The sequence below is a fragment of the Athene cunicularia genome, assembly GCF_003259725.1.
Source record: "Athene cunicularia isolate RWA chromosome 8 unlocalized genomic scaffold, athCun1 chr8_part1, whole genome shotgun sequence".
NCBI lineage: Eukaryota > Metazoa > Chordata > Aves > Strigiformes > Strigidae > Athene > Athene cunicularia.
The window spans coordinates 21,980,787-21,998,042 of NW_020799109.1; the positions used below are offsets into that span (position 1 = coordinate 21,980,787).

Below are 17,256 nucleotides of genomic sequence, written 5' to 3' on the forward strand. Positions count from 1 at the left end.
AACAGAAAAGGCTTCAGATATTCACAACCTTCACATTCCTTCAATGTTTATTAGTATAGAGAATTAGTAGAAAATAGTTACTGATCACTTGGAATGACATACATCTGTCTGCTCTTTTACAGACTGTGTTGATAGAAGCATCACAGCATGTAAAGAATAAAAAAGGTTACTATGTAATACTGTTTAGATTTTCATAAAATTAGTATGTTTACTTACAATTGGACCAGGTGGGCCTTGTGGGCCTTCCCCTCCTTTCAGACCAGCTGGACCCTAAAAAAATTAAAAAAAAAAAGCTTACCTCTTTATCTCTTACACTGGAAAATTCAAGAGTTATTTTTGCAATACATGTGATAGGAAGAATGTAAAAATCCAAAGACAAAAAGCCTGAATAAATTCCTTTTTTCTTATATAGCCAATGATATTTAACAATGCTGGATGCTTGATATCTGTTCTCCTTTGCATTCATTTTTAAGCACAGTAGAAAGCTTCATGAAATAAAAGAGTTGATCCATTGTTTAGTGTATTTAGAAACATCATGTCAATTGCAAGAGTGCTTATACCATACCTGAGCACCTGGAAGGCCTCTCTCTCCAGGGAAACCACGAAGACCTGCTGGTCCATCTTTCCCAGGAATGCCCTGAGGGCCTGGGTCACCCTTGGAAAGATATTACATTTTGATTGAAAAAAAAAAAAAAAATTGAAATTCTTACGTTAGTCACTAAATAAGTGATGAAAATTAAATACCAGATTGTAGTTACACTAATGACAAAAAAGGTTATGCTGCCACCTGTTCACCCACTCATTCTTTTAAGATTTTCAGTATAATAGTCTATCAATATGGTTAAATTTATCACAAGCTTTAACAAACTACAGTATTAGTTATAGAATATAATTAGCAAAAACCACAGCAAGCCATAAAAATGTTTAAAGCTACATTTTTAAAAAATTTACAATGCCCATTTAAAATGGAAGATTGAATAGAATTACATAGCAACTATATAAGTTATATTTTTCTTGTGCCCCAATGGTGGCCAAAAAGTAAGCAAAGAGTTAAATTTAGTCAGTGAAATTCTGCCTTTTAGCCAGTGCTACACATCCTATTTTAAATGCCCATGTACAATTTTCCACCTTGGTGTGAACATGGCATTACTATATATTTCCATAGTGGATGTGTGGTATACATAAACTGGGGAATTTTTGTTATTACAAAAACACTAGTTATTGTCTCAAGAGATTTCTCATTATTTCAATGGAAGCAGACACAGCTCTAAAACTGAAATCTTCTAGTGTTCTAAATCCGTCTGGGTGAAATGTGACAATTGTGATTTTATATTATGTGTTCTGATTTTATTCTGCATGATGATTTGAAATGTGAGACCGTCAGCAATTTATCTGTCCCTTTAAATTTGTTCCCTCAAGACACATCATACCTTAGCACCTTCTTTTCCTGCAGCACCTGGGAGACCTTGTTCACCTGGTGGACCAGGAGGACCTGGATGACCTCTTTCACCAATAGGGCCAGTTTCACCAGTAGGACCCTAAGCACAAATGTAAAACTTCAGTCAACTGAAGGTATTTAATGTCTTGGGGGGTAGGGAGGAGGAGATTCTTTATACCCAGCTGTTATGAGTATTTGTTACAAAACAATATTACCATTGGTTAGCATACATTCCTCACCTTCCCTCCAGGCAAAGCTAACTTACAAAATATCTTTGTCCTATAAAATAAATCTTGCATTGCATTCTGCTTGCAGACACGTCTGTACAGCTTCCAAAGCCTGAAATCCTGATCTTGCTCCTTAAGCAATGAAGTTTTAAAACACGATATCCACGTATGGGAGGAGGTTACAAAAAGGACACGGGAGGGAAATCCATGTACTCTGCTTGTCTTGAAACTCTATTTGTACTGTTGTTTTTCTGAATAATATGAATTGGAAGGTATGAGAGTTGAAAGATACCTCTTCAGATTCACTAGCAGGAAATTTTCACTGAGGGAATTACCTAAAAAGCTCATGCGACCCAAATGCTTGATTTTGTTGCAAATAAGTAAGATTAGATTAAATTAAATATTGATAGTGAATCTCTCCACAATCTAAAAGTGATTGAAATTTGGCCTCTGTCAATAAAGTCACATATTGCATTGTTCTTTTTAAACTATTTTATGGTAGAGAACTCTGCCTTCTTGACTTCTTTAAATCACCAACTTCATAATCACATGAAGAAAACACGAAAAAAGGATGTGGAATGGCAATCCTGACATCTGCATATTTTGTGGAATCACTGATGATTACTAAGTATACCTTTCTAAAATTTTTATGCATTATTTGCTACAAAAAAATATAACAATGAATGTGGTCCTTTTAATACAATAAAAGCAACTGCCTTAGTCATAACATAACCATTAAACATGGGTCTTATGAAATTAACTATGAAATTAAATGATTTACCTGAGGGCCAACAACACCACCGGGACCAGGAGGACCAGTTTTTCCTTGAAAACCCTGTGAAATAATCATAGAATACTATGTAATGCAGGACAAGATACAGAAGAGCAAAATTCATATCTGTGCTGAAGAGGAGGAGGAGAAATTCCATGTCACACTTTCCTTCTCTTCAGGAAATGAAAATGAGAAATTATTTTTTTCCTGTGTGTACTGAGAAGTGAAATACTGATTAATCTTTCTTATCTCTATCAGTTCCAATCTCTCAGAGGTGGTACAGTAGTAAAAATTCCAGTCAATTTTACAGATCTCTCTAGGTGAACTTGATTAGGTGAGTCTGAATGCATAAGTGATGCAGCTAAAAGCTGAAAATACATTTTTACATACATACATTATGAATCATAAAGCCAGACACACAAATGCTTTCTAAAGACACAGATGGAGGATTAAGTTGGAGGGGCAGTAAAGATAAAGGAGAGCTTAGACAAAAAGAAAATGAAAAGAAATAGAGATTCAGGTAAGATTAAGGTTATATAGGGATGGTAAAAAAGGCAGCATGAATGCCATGAGAAGAATGAAGTTAATGAGAAATTGATATGATGACAAAAACTGGGAAGCAGAGAACAGAAAGGAAATGTTTTGGGGACAGTTTTTCAGAACACTGGCAAATTTTACAGAATTTTCATTTTCTAATCAGTGGCCCCAGATTTTCGTTCAAAACTAGTCAATGAGCTGAATGACAACCTCACTTTATAGTAGCACTTTTTAATCTATCTTTGAAATGTGCTAAATTATTTTCTTCAAATAGTGGAAGTCTGTTGCTGCATGAAGTTAGGCAAGTGCATTCACTGCTGTATCACATCTAGGGTTCAAAATAGTAACCCCTGCCTAACAGCCTGTATCTGCCTCCTACTCTGCTCACCTGTGTAAAAAAAAAAAAAAAGAAAGTGCCATCTGGCCTATATTTCTTATAAATGTTGGGCCTTGTTCAGCATTCCGTTGGACACAGTCTCACTGCTGCAGCTGGAATCATTCATGTATCCCTTCCTTTACACAGTCAAAGCTTCTTCTGAAGCCTATTGTAAGGAAAGACCAAGGAATGTAGAATAGTACCCATTTCCTGAAAGTATCTTGAGAAGACCTGCTATTCCCAGTTTTGCAGTATATTCAATGAATCTTGATGCTAATGATGGTTTTACTACTTTGCTTTTTCTCTTATATCAGCAGCTTATCTATTCCTACAGATTCAGATTTGTAAAAGAATTAGTAAGGAGATTTCAGCAGCAAATACTCAAGATGACCTGAACATCCCATGGATTGGGATGGTTCATCTAAAATGTTTAGTATTAAAAAATTTACACTAATATCTCATGTATGTGTTTGTAAGTGCCTAATTAGCCTCCTTTTTTTTTTTTTTTTTTTTTTTTTTTTTGTTTTTGTTTTTGTTATTTTCCATGAAAGACAATTTAATAAAACTGAGTTTATTGTAGTGAGAAGGCGGCCCTTGATTAATCCTAATATATGAAACATTCTGTATATTTCTATTTTGTCCTTTCCCAGGTAGGAACCCTAAATTCTTGTATAGCAGCAGACAATCTAACAATCTCTGCAGCTGATGCCTCCTGTCAATCTGAGTGGTATCACTGAAACTGATAATCATTGCTAAGGAGGAACCAGCTTAATATTGGTTTTCAGTATCTAGTTTATTCCTACATTTATATTCCAAATTATTTATCACGATATTAGTGTTCCTATGTCAAGCATCTCAGCACAATGGCAGTTCTTCAAAGTGCATATGGCTTAATGATGGAAAAAGTTGTAGACTTTTCTCCCCTAATACGTACCTCAGTTGCAGTCAACTATGTTTATTATTCCATAAGCAAGCTGCAGAGTACAATCTGGGAATCTGGGTTTCTAATTTGTTAAGCTTCAGTATGTCTCTTAGCCTAATTCTCTAATTGCTATAATGCCCACATGCATCACTGAACTTTAATAAGTTATACGCCTAAATAAGAAACAGAATTCTTAAGATCCTGATTTACCAGGAACTGCAATGAAAATTTTCTGATTTATACATTTTTAAAAAATTGGAAACAGACATGTTCATTGAAATAAAAGTCCACTTTTTGTTTTTAAAAAAACCCTGTTTTTCTACAAAAACATATACATGAGAACCCATGGGGGAAAATATTTTTAAAATCATTCTGGCTCAAGTATACACATACAAAGGGCACAAAACAATGCTAATGAAAAGCTGCATTTACTCCTAAATTACTCAAGTTTTGTATCTGTCTAACCCAGCTAAACCCAAAGGAGATACAAAATTAGAGAATCATAGTATTGACTGAACCCAGGGGGACCTGGTCCAAATGTCACACATTAGCAGAGTCCACAGATTCACTGTATTTTGCACCTTTCATTTGTAGTCATAAGTGAAACGAAGAAATCATAGAATCATAGAATGGTTGAGGTTGGAAAGGACCTCTGGAGGTCATTTGGTCCAACTGCCCTGCTCAAGCAGGGCCACTGAGAGCTGGTTTCCCAGGAATATGTTCAGATGTCTTGGTTTCCCAGGAGTATGTTCATAGTCTCCAAGGATGGAGTCTCCAAGGATGAGACTCTGCAACCTCTCCATTCCAGTGCTCAATCACCCTCACAGTGAAAAAGAGTTTACTGATGTTCAGATGGAAACTCCCATGTTTCAGTGGTGCCCATTGCCTCTTGTCCTGTCACTGGGCACCACTGAAAGGAACCTGGCTACATCTTTTTTACACCCTCTCTTGATGTATTTATGTATTTTGATAAGATTCAACCTGGGCCTTCTCTTCTCTAGGCTAAACAGTCCCAGTTCTACCAGTCTTTACTCACAGGGGAGATGCTCCAGTTCCTTAATCATTTTAGTGGCCCTCTGCTGGCCCCTCTCCAGCAGCTCTCTCTCTCCTACTAAGGAGCCCAGCAATGGACACAATACTCCTGTTCTCATTAGGGATGATCAGAAGGGAAAGATCCCCCTGCTGCAGCCCAGGATACTAGCAGCATTCTTTGACGTAATGGCACATTACTGGCTCATGTTCAAATATATAAGAATAAAGGGAAAATAGTAACTGCTTTTTCTCATAAGACTAAAGAACAATTTTGAGATTCCTGCATGCTACACAATGATTAAAATTCATTCTTATAGTACACAAGACTAGTCTTTGAATCATTGAAAAGAAAAATAACAAAGAAGTAGTTAATGTTTCTCTTACACACAAAAAAGACACTGTCATTGAAAAGTATTACAATACTACAGTATCAGCAGAAGAAAACATAGTTTTTCAGAATGATGTGTTACTCCAAGCTCTTCTAGCAGTGGAAGGGACTCAGTGGTCACTAACAGATTTCCAGTGAAGTTGGAACCCAAAACACATTCTAGATGCTGAGAAAATTTTTCTCTAAATTCATCCATGGCTTTCTCTAGCTCTGAAAAATCTGAGTAATTTTATTTTATTTCAGTGGGATACGAATAAGGTTTTGGCACTAGAGAGGCAGAGAGGGTTTTTTTTTTTAATAATTCCACTGAAACTGTTACATGTTATTTTTTTCATTTTGCTGTCAGAATTTACTCATTGTGATTGTTATAGGGATTACATAGGCTATAGTTTCAAAATGTAAGTTTTTTTTCATGCTGATCCTACTTTCCAAGGGTGTTGGCTTTTGAGTTTCCTAGCTGCTTACCATTAATGAGACTTATGTTATTATTTATGTTACATGGCATTCAGTGAGGAAAGAACTATGTAGAAATTGCCTAACAAATATTTATTAAAATTGAGATCCAAGTATTAATTTATTTTACTTCTATTGACTTTTTAAGCTCATTGTGATGTTACAAACCAGGCATAGCAAAGAATAACCTTACTTTTATAGCATGGAAACGAAATAAAGCTTTCTCATGCCTAACCCACCTACCATAAGAAAATGATGTAATCTCTAACACTAGCCTCTTCCCCTTTTTTTTCTTGTCTCTGTTTAGTTTTGATCACACAGTCATGACCTTTGGAGATTTACAACACTAACACAGTAGAGTACATTTACTTACAGTCTCACCCCGCTGTCCTGGGTGCCCAGGCAAGCCATCTTTTCCAGGTGGCCCCTGAAATTGTAAAATAGATAAATCAAAACATTTCTCAGCCATCCTTAATTATGAAAAGAACTATACAATTAGCTGCAAGAATCTCTGATCTCTTTTTTTTTCTAGACTAGTCTTTAGTACAGATTAACTGATCCTATATCAGCTATGATTGTAATAATACATTTTCTTTTGTGGTCTCCCTGATGTCTGTTAGCAATTGCTTGGAGCATATCTGTTAGGTTGTCAAATGCATGCATGTTCAAAATGGCTTTCTGTAAATTCAGAAATCATGGAATGTCCCCATAATTCCCTTCCATTTTTCTTTACTTAATGACTCAGTTAACATAAAACTAAGCATTATAGGAGTATTTGATTAAATTTCAGGTTTTGGCATTGGAAATAAAATAACAAATGCATGCGAGAAAAAAATCACAGGTGCTTTGATGGTTTTGTACTTACTCCACATAAGCAGAAACACACAGGAAGAGCAGTATAACTAGCTCAGGCTGCAGCTCAAATGTGCTATTACTTCTATAAATTTCTGTGGCTAATAAATGTCTCCTTCCTCTTCATTTTTACCTCAACAAATCAATGGTTAAAAGAAAATATACACTAGCAAAGTAATTTTTTGCCTAAACTCAGTCTGTCACCTGGGAATTGGCATCAACATACTAGAGGATTTGCAGTTTAGCATATTATGCTGAATATCATATGAGCTGCACCAATGATCATTTTGAATATGTGAGTTCTTGTCCTAGCCTTAGACCTCAATGAGCATATTTGTACTCTATACATAAACCATCCCTTAAATAAATCTTCAAATATTTGCTTCAGAAACACTGCATGAAAAATAACATTCCTGTTGTTGCACATACTTGATTAAAAAGATACTTACTGGTGGTCCCTTTGGTCCAGGGAATCCAACAGGTCCCTGAGGCCCTTGTGGTCCCTAGTATAAAGGCAACAAATAAGTAAAGTTTTACTCTAGCTGCCATGACACTGAATTGAAAAGTTTGCTTCAATTATAAAAAAAATTAACTTCAATTATAAAATATATTAACTCTGTAGATAATGTCTGGATATAAGTATAAAGCCTCAGCTCCACTGCCATAAATACTGGTAGCAAAAATTCACATACATAGACATTGTAGGAGATTTCCTGAAAGCAATACTGCCTGTGTAGGAACGCAGTAAGAAAAAAGAAAAACTACTTATATCTAATATGTCATCCCTGAAACTGTGCATAATAAAGTAGGAATCAACTGTGAGTAAGAAACACTGTTTTCTATGTTGCATAAACCATGGGAATTAATTAAGAGTCTGGTGGTCTTTTTAACTTTCAGTTCACCATTCATCTTTGGCAGTTCTTACACTCTGACAATATTTCAAATACAACAGTACAAACTTCCAAATATAATAAGCTTTCCAGAGTTCCCAGGGACTAAATACAACATTCTTGCTATCATGAAAAATAGTTGAGATAGCTGAAAAAAAAAACATGATGCACAAACATTTTGTTTTGTATATACACATATATACAGAGAGAGAAAATTTTCATGCACCATGGTTTTACAAATTTACTTAAAGATGATCATGTGAGTTAGTGCAATGTTTACGTACATGTACAAGTATATATATATATACATGTGTACATACATGTCCGCATACATCTATTCAGATAGATATTTACACAAAGTACTAGCTTACATGACTGTTTCTAAAATTGTCACCAGACAAAATGGAGGTTAGCTTTTAAAATTTATTGCTGATATGCTGAAAGGGACTATGTCAGCTTATTAAAATAATTTTTTCTGGTTAGTTTTTAGTGTGTTAGTGTGAAGAGTAGCAACCTGAAAAACCTTATTTATTCTACATGGTCCCACAGCAGAGCCATGTACTCTGATCAAATACTTGAGTTTATCCTGTTCTACTTGGTATATGATGTGCATTTTTTCTAAGACATCAGCTGTCAAAATATATTAGAATTGTTGATTTGATGCAAAAAAACAAAACAGGAAGCCACATCTCCCAAATTATGCTACCCTTTTGCTCCTCTGATAAAGCACCAAGTGTTTCTGAGTTCCACAAGCCTCATTCATTAGAGCCCAGGCTCACTTCCAGAGCATGGCTGCCTCCTGCAGTTGTTGAAACAGTGTGGAAATGTAGCTGTGGGAGAGGATCCCTTGTGCCCAACCTGGGAGAATTTTCTCTTAAGTGAATATTAATCCAGGGTAGACCTTGATTATACTGTAATACTAAATCTGAGTCAAGTAAGAAGTGCTAGGCAAAGGAAGAAATCTTTGTGATCTTACTGCACTGTTCATCATTTTTTATTTTCTCTTCCAGAACAGGTGTAAAGTTGTTTCTGAAAGCTCCATAACACACAAATATGTTCCACATAAGGGTTTGGGTTTTTTTTCATTCTGCTGTCTCTGTGAACAAATGACCTTTCCTTAATCGCTTCTGGATATAACATAAAGCATAAAGTTTCAAAAAAAAAAAAATAAATGGAGGAGTATTATAGAGTAAAACTATTAAAATTGACTCAGCTACTGTACAAAATATATGAAAGAAATTGGTCCCTCTCGGGAACTGGATTATAAGAACACAACCCAAAGTTTTACTGTTAGTTTCACCTTCTTTCTCATAAATTCCCACTGTACTTTCATCCCCACATCTTGAGACTTTTTAAGAAAAGATTTGCATTTTTTTTATTCACAGTATGACTTGCAGATTTCAAGATGTTGGACTGATAGATTATGTGAGAAAAAGCATTAGAATACTAACAGAATGTTATCAAAATGACATTTTCTTTTTTTGTCATTAACTTTCATTTTAACAGTAGCCACACAGCACAGATTATTTAATGTTTATATGTCTGGTACCGGAAATAGTCTCAGTGGAGCAGAAATGACAGTTTTATTTTTTGGCTGACATTCACCCCTATTGGGAAGCAGATAGATACCTCACACTTATACTACACAAGCAATATAAGATGTGGTGCTCTGCAATTCTTCATCTCTTTGCTCTAATCAATTTCTCTCCAGGGATGCCTTCATCTTGGATTGATCTGCTCACTGTTTTCAGTCCACCCACAGCTTCTCTTCCTTACAACCTCTCAGAGCTGTCAGCAAACTCCTCCTTCAGGAGGCTCTGCTATTCACCTTCTGGTAGCCTGCCTTTGATATTCCTCCTCAGTGTAAAATAATTTACAGTTCTTTTCTTGGACTGTACCTAGCTCTCTACATCCAACATCTTAGTTAACTCATTCCTCTCTTAAATCCCAGCTTCCTGCCCCCATGTCTCTCTCTTACTTGCACATCACTCCTATTTCACCCCAATTTTCCACTTACTCCTGTCGTCCATGATTCACTTGGTACACTGTCTTTTGCTTGATATAGAGGTACTTTCAACTTCTTACTGCAGCCTCCCGTGGAGCATTGTCTTCCATATATACTGGCTACAGTCTAGTCCTCCAGGCCTCAGCTTTCCTTGTGTTCTATCCTACTTCTCCTCCTTACTGCAAGAACCACTGTCCTGCTCACTAGCCAGTCTCTTGGACAGTTAATATTCTGCTTGTACAATAATATTCTGCTTCAGGAATGAAAAAGCTAAAATGAGTATGAAAGTTTTTTATTAAACTAAAAATTTAGTTTCCAGTGTACTTGAATTAATATTTTTGGCATATGCTTTAATGGCTTTTAGTCAAAAGGAAAGGAATCCTTTCCTTAAGCAGAAAAATGTGACATTAGATATGCAGACGTTCCTTTACATGTGTATAGCAGACAGATGCTTATTAATACTCTACTTGCAACTGCTAAGGATAAACCAAACAAAATTAACCTTAATTGCTTTCTGCAGACACACAAACTGAAAATTTGAGATTTCTAGAACACACTCACACATGGTCTTGTTATCATTACTTTTATGGATGTCCATATCTCCACTAATCAACTCAATCAAACCATGTGGTCTGATCCTATGGCCTTTTTCAGTTTGCTTAGTCATTCTAGCAAAACCAGTTTGCTGTTGTTCTGCCAGTTTTGTTACACCAAACATGCATGTATTCAGCAAGGAAATAGTGTAACAAAGTGATATTATGGGGCAGGGGAAAATGTACAAGGAGCTCCCTCCTGAGGAGTAAGTTTTCTGGAGATATTAGCACTTATGGGTGGATACTCAGAAATGATTTATAGATCCTCTACATGAAAAAGGTCAGCAGTTTAATGAAATATGACTATGAAAGAAAAGTTTCTTAAGCTTTGCAAAAATACTTTGGCAGAGAGCATGTCTACTTAAACTGAGTTCGTTTTCAAGTGCTGGTATTACAAATCTGATTTATTAATACTGTTTTTCGATATACTGCTGTGTAATGGGCTGACTGTATATTGGATTCGTGTATTGATTGGTAAGAAAATAGCAAGCAGAAAATTTTATTTTAGCAAGCACAACAGGGTTTCTCAAGCATGCAGAAAGTAGGTTGAAGGGAATTCTTAGCTGATCAGAACAAAAAAAATTGACTGCTTCAACAAAGAAGCTTCTGGAGGTGGCTTGAGTGATTTGCAAACCTCATAAGCAGTAAGCTGCAGTAAATGGGGCATTCTTAAGAGGATAAGCTGATAAGTACAACTGTAATTTGCTTGGATATATACAAAGGTCTTGGATATAATACAAAGTGTGTATGTATCCTCTGTGTCCTATATGTACACAACTAAGCTACAGATGGAGGAAGCTTTCAGCAAACTTCAGCTACCCCATTCATAACTTCATGAAAATTGGAACTGAGTTTTTGTTAGTTCTGGTTACTCTGGTTGAAGAAGGGCGAAGACATGAGAGGGAGAACTAAAACCAGAACAATATTCCAGCCCTCAAATCACACTACATAGTGGGAAAACCAACATGTACATAAATAGCTTTCACATACCCTTTCACCTGGTGGGCCAGGAGGACCATCATTGCCTGCAGTACCCTAGAAAGGAAAGGCAATATGTTTGAAGATTAGACCTCTATTTTATTTGAAAGAAAGAGCCTGTAGATAATCTATACAGTATGCTTAACAATTACCTTTGGACCTGGTTTGCCAGTGGGACCTCTGGGACCTCTTGAGCCTCTTGGACCCTGGAAATTTAACACAGATGCCCTTGATGATAATTATTGGCTATTATAATCAAATGAAAATAATACTTCACAGTATAGTAGAGGCAATTCATATAGGAAAGCCTCTAAATTGCAAAGCAAAAGCACATACTGTTGGTCCTCGCTGTCCTCTGGGGCCTGGTTTGCCATGTAATCCCTGTAGAGAAAAGTTCACAGAAATCATTTTTGCAGACACTGTATTTGTGAGATAAAGTTTTTTACTGAAGTGGAGGCAGAGTGCAGGTCCCTTAGGTTTAAATGTTATTTTAAGTATCTACTTTTAATTTCAATTTGCAGAATCATGCTCCTTGATAAAATTTATTATCTTTCTTAGTTCACTGGAACTTGCAGCTAAATGTACTAAATTTGACTCAAGAGTCAGATTCTGTCATAGACATTAGAACATTTTAAACTGTGTTAAAATAGGAGTGAAGATGTCACATAACAAGCAGAGTCTCTCTGCAGTTGTCTAAAGGACTTGGCATCATTTCCAATGTAAAAACAGTCTTGAAGACAAAGTTCCCAGGTTCTCATGGACAGCTCCTCAGGTTACTAGGGTAAAGAAAGGGCAAGCCTCTCTTTTTCTAACAGAAATAGGTACTGTAATACCTACCAGGATTCTGCACACTTGCACAGAGATACAGAACTTGCCAGAATACTAGCCCTTAATTTTTTGCTTCAATACATCTCCTATTCATACCCAATAGATTTCTTTCTTTAGGCTCTGCATTAGTATTGTTGTGCACTCCAATGCAAAGAAGCTTAAAATTCAAGAGAGTAGTATTCTTTTGGTAGGAAAAGGAATCTCATGACTGGTATGTTCTAAGATGTTCTTGCTTTTATTGGAAAATAAATTCAGACACCTGTTTTACTTGAGGGTTTTCTTGTGGCTTTGTATTGGGGTTTTTTAATGTATTGATTTTATTTCACTTACCAAAATAAAAATTATGTGTTGTTCTTAAAATGGCTTATGAACTTCTCAGGGACAATGACTAGCTTTCCTAGTACCAGTATGCATGATAGCATAAACCACAATGATAATCCTTTAGGCAAGATTAATAATACCAGATTCACATTACAAACCCAGCAGATACCGTCTTGTTAATCATCAGCATAATGCTTAAGTAAACATGCAGTTTGATGGTATTAATTATGTGGTTAGTACCCTAGCTGAACCGAAGGCTTTATGAAATCCTGATAATGGATCAATATAATTAGATTTCCATAATTTTAACTCTGTTCTTTGATGTTATTGGTTTGCTTGTTTCTTTAATCTGATATCTTTAGTCATGTCTCATTTTTCCCAACAAGGATGAACTGAATATTGTTCTATTGCTTGTGTCTGTTCCTAACAACATAACTTTTATCTTAGCTAAAATAATACACAAACAATTTAACTCATACATAAGAAATGCAAATGCAATTAGATTTCATATATTAATCCTTAAATAATGAATTTCTGCTTGTTTTCATTCTGCAAATTAAAATGGATTCTTAAGAACACTGATATAGAGTTTTACTTTAGGTTGCTACAATCTATGAATTCTGACTTATGTTCTTAATTTCATCATCTTTCTAACAATATGTTCTGCTATGTTCAATCGAGCTTTAGAGACAACAGCACAGTGACCTTCTTTCTAACTGATATTTCATTTTTATAGTTTGAAGAATATGCATAACATTTTCCCTCACCTGCTTCAAGTAAAGAAAGCAGCAAAAGCTGTCATTTTGCATCTATTTTTTAGTGTATGTAATAGTACATGTTCTTCATCTTGTCTGGTATATTTTGCATTTTCGAAGTTCAGCCTATAAAAAACCTTGTGGAAAATCAGAATACTTATGAAATACAAGTTGAATTTCCTTGAGGGTAAATTGCATCGTAGCAGGATAATTCATAGGATACAGGAAAATAGTCCTTGCCAACTCATTCAGCTATACTGTCAAAAAAGATACTTCAGCAAAGGTGATTTCTCATTTTCAAATATATCTAATTATGGTAGTATACATAGTGAGAAATTGAGTTCTTGTATATTTAGATTAATACCTTAAAGAATGAGAACTAGTGTCAGTATGGCCTGCTTTACATAACCGTAGGAGTTCATCCTAAGTGTGAAAAGCCTGTTTATATAGTTCTTTTCATAGTAGCTTGTATCCCTAGATTTCAGTGACTTTCCATAGCACTGAGTTCCTAAAAGTTAATTACACAAACATGATTGTTAATTAACACAAACATGAATTATCATACCCTTGCACCTTTCTCTCCATTGGAACCTGGAAATCCTGGGAAACCAGTCGAGCCCTGTGTAAGAAATCAATAAAAATATCAGAGGATATCAACAGCAAAAGAGTAGTATAGCCAACATTTAATTTTTATGTAAAGCACACCTCCAAAGTCACGAACATTTTACACATCAAACTTGCAAGTGTGACAGCTCTGATGAATAGCTGTAAATTAACTTACCATAATGCCTCAAGTCCAGAATGCATTAAAAAAAATCAATGTAGAGAATGGACATTATTTGTCATCTTATTAGACAATAAAGTATTCATTAAATCTGCACCATTTTTAAAATTAGGAAAGAAATCATCGTAACAGATGACTAGAAATAACAGTATCACAACAAACAAGGCCTTGTTGCCTCACAGCATATTTCTGTTACAAAATTACTTCATTCAAAATAACCGTAAGGTGTTGCCACATCCGAACAGTGGTGTGGCTCTCTATTCATTTGACTGAGCTGTAAACTACTTGAAGTGCTTTACTCACTGTAAACTGACCACGGGCTAGTTTCACTAGCTGATTCATGATTCATGCAATTTGTACATGTGCTTATACGCTCATCTCATAAGCAAAATGAGGAGACTATCTGACATAAAACCACTTCCACACATTATTTCTGCTTCGTTTTTCTCCACTTTCCTTCTGCTACCTGCCCAGTCTAATCTGATCAGTACTATTTTCTTCTTTATTTCTGGTATACAGGTCCAGAGGGACAGCAGACTTGTTACCTGCAAAGGTGTTAATTTGTCATAAGGGACTTGGGGTCAAAGAGGTGGTAGACTTGATAAAATACAGTTTTAAGTGACTGGAGATGCAAATCAAAGCAGTGGTTAGTTTGGTTAGCCACTAAAACTACTGGCCAGACTCCCTGCTGTGATAACACATCTATATCTCTGCAGCTTGCTATTAATATTTTAGGGGCAAAAAAATTGCATATAACAAAAAATTAAAATAGAATTTCATGGTGCTCTTCTTTGAAACATCAGTAAGTATTTTTTCCTTTTCTTCTCTTTTCCTTACTTATGGTTTTTCTTTTAATGAATCTTGTTTCACAAAATCATTCAAATTATCCATTAATGAATTGGGGGCAGTACAACTTCACTGATGTTGATTTTAATGAAACCTTGAGTGATATTCACTGATGGGAGAAAAGTAAGAGGTCTCGTCTCCCCTCCCCTTCCCTCCCCTCCCTTCTCCTCCCCCTTTCTTTTCATTTTTTGTTTTTTCTTTTTAAATTCTTAACCAGTTATAACTTATAATGTGAATAAAACTCTGTAAATTCTGATCTGCAAAGCCCAAGAATGTTCTTTATAATTACAAGGCCAGAGGAAAAACAAACTCTAATGACTGGGCATTAACAGGCATGACTTGGTTGTAAATATATATGCTATTTTTTGCAACTGTGTTAATCAAGAGGGACTGGACAGGAAAAAAAACCCTAGAGAAAATTACCAGATAATGGCAGTATTCTAAGAATAATTCTCTGAATAAAAATAATGAAAAGCAAGCAAGCAGCAACAAAAAGAATGGTGTGAACCTTCTTGACAATACCAGGACAAGATATCTTATTGGCTTTACACAGCTGTTCTGCTGCTGCTTCTTTTTTTTCTCTCTACCTTATGACAATTTGAACTGGACTGTGAGTAATTTGCAAAACTAGTCTCTAGTGAGTAGATGTATTGTAGCTGTCATTACTCTTTCCTGGAAATTTGACCAACAAATTAGAAGCACGAACAGTGAACGCAGGTTGAGAACTATTTCCAATTTTAATGTGATAAAAATTTAAAGTAATGAAATTCTTTATCAAGTGTTTGCTGAAAGAAGAATCAATCAACTTTTATTTGAAGTGTTACATCATTTTTATTCTTAGAACTGAATAATGTAAAACCTCTTTGATCTTATACTTTTCAAAAGACAGTTCTAAATCAGAACAAAAAGAAAGACTGAAATTTCCGACATTTGAGTTAAGAAACAGAAGCAAAAAACCACATCTATCAAGGTGAATAGTTTTCATGAATATTTTCCATAGATGGTTTTGATATTTTTCACTAACACAGAATGTTCAATGAATAAGCATTCTTCAGATAGTTCATTCATCTGACTGAAGAGGGCTAAAGTATAGGCCAGAGTCAGAAAAACACTCTGCTTAGCCAGTCAGGAAGTTGTATTTCTTTCAAAAATCATAATTTTAAATTTGAAAATAAAAACTGATCCCAAATTAGAGCAAAGTTGGGGATTTTCCTGCAGGTTGATTGTTCAGTTGTGTAGATTCTTTTACTTGCGATACTTCCCAACATGAGTCATCTTTGAGACAGTCTGGAGATGCAATGTCTCCCTAATGGCCTCCTCTACATTGGGAAATGTCTGTAGAATTATGTTTTTATTCAATTTTTTTCTTCCTTGATAATATCAGAAAAGACATCCTGCAATTAATTTAGCATGCCCATTACATAAAGCTGTGTAAAGATGCTAAAGGTTGGGTTTTGTCATGTTTGTCTTAACAGAAGGAAAAGGAAAACATGAGGAAAATTGTAAATTATATGTTTCAAAGAAATATGATTTATTCTATGGAAGAAGCAGTAATGACACAAATGGAATGCTTGCACCACATGGAAAATTGTCACCACTATCAGTATCCATTTAGTGGTCAACATGGTCCTCATTCTCTTTCAAGCATATCATTTTCAAATTGTTTAATGCATGCCAATCTGATGCTCTTACACAAATACAACTCATGAGAGGATGGCAAAGGTTTGAAGGCAGTATAGTTAAGAGGAAAGATAGGGCTCCTTAAAGAGTCTGCCTTAGCGAATCCAACATTTTTAAAGATTTCACTTCAGAACATGATTGTCAAGAAAGAAAATGTGAAAAATAGCCTTTGCTTTGATGCTCACACCCTGCTTCCCCAAACACACAAATACATAAAATAACTGTCATTGTGACTAATGTCAAAGCACAAGATATACAGCTCACCTTTGGACCTTGTCTTCCTGGATATCCTGGCAATCCGGGTACACCAAGCTTGCCCTGCAGTAAGAAGGCAGTGTTAAATTTTATTTTATTTTATCCTCCCTAATGGTTCAGCAAACTTCTACAGAAAGTATTTTTTCCACAACACAGAGTTAGAATATAATGGATATATAATTGAATATATATTCCACTTCATGGAATATAATATTCAGTTAAACCAATTTCTCATTTTTACTGTTAATCACCAGTGTGCTTAGTTCACCAAAGTTAAATAAAAATCCTACTCCAATGAATTCAGCATCTTCCCTTTTTTCCCCA

The 17,256-nt window shown here is 35.4% G+C and overlaps 1 protein-coding gene across 1 annotated transcript in view; it reads right to left on the reverse strand.

The window, feature by feature from the left end:
- COL11A1 (collagen type XI alpha 1 chain) overlaps window positions 1-17,256 on the reverse strand; it is a 167,430-nt gene that overhangs the window by 57,281 nt on the left and 92,893 nt on the right. Inside the window, exons 33-43 of the mRNA XM_026853967.1 lie at window positions 16,942-16,995; window positions 13,933-13,986; window positions 11,800-11,844; window positions 11,616-11,669; window positions 11,476-11,520; window positions 7,447-7,500; window positions 6,519-6,572; window positions 2,447-2,500; window positions 1,431-1,538; window positions 566-655; window positions 217-270 (exon numbers count right to left, since the gene is read on the reverse strand). Of these exons, the coding sequence (XP_026709768.1) occupies window positions 217-270; window positions 566-655; window positions 1,431-1,538; window positions 2,447-2,500; window positions 6,519-6,572; window positions 7,447-7,500; window positions 11,476-11,520; window positions 11,616-11,669; window positions 11,800-11,844; window positions 13,933-13,986; window positions 16,942-16,995 (666 nt within the window). The remainder of the gene's footprint in view (window positions 1-216; window positions 271-565; window positions 656-1,430; window positions 1,539-2,446; window positions 2,501-6,518; window positions 6,573-7,446; window positions 7,501-11,475; window positions 11,521-11,615; window positions 11,670-11,799; window positions 11,845-13,932; window positions 13,987-16,941; window positions 16,996-17,256) is intronic.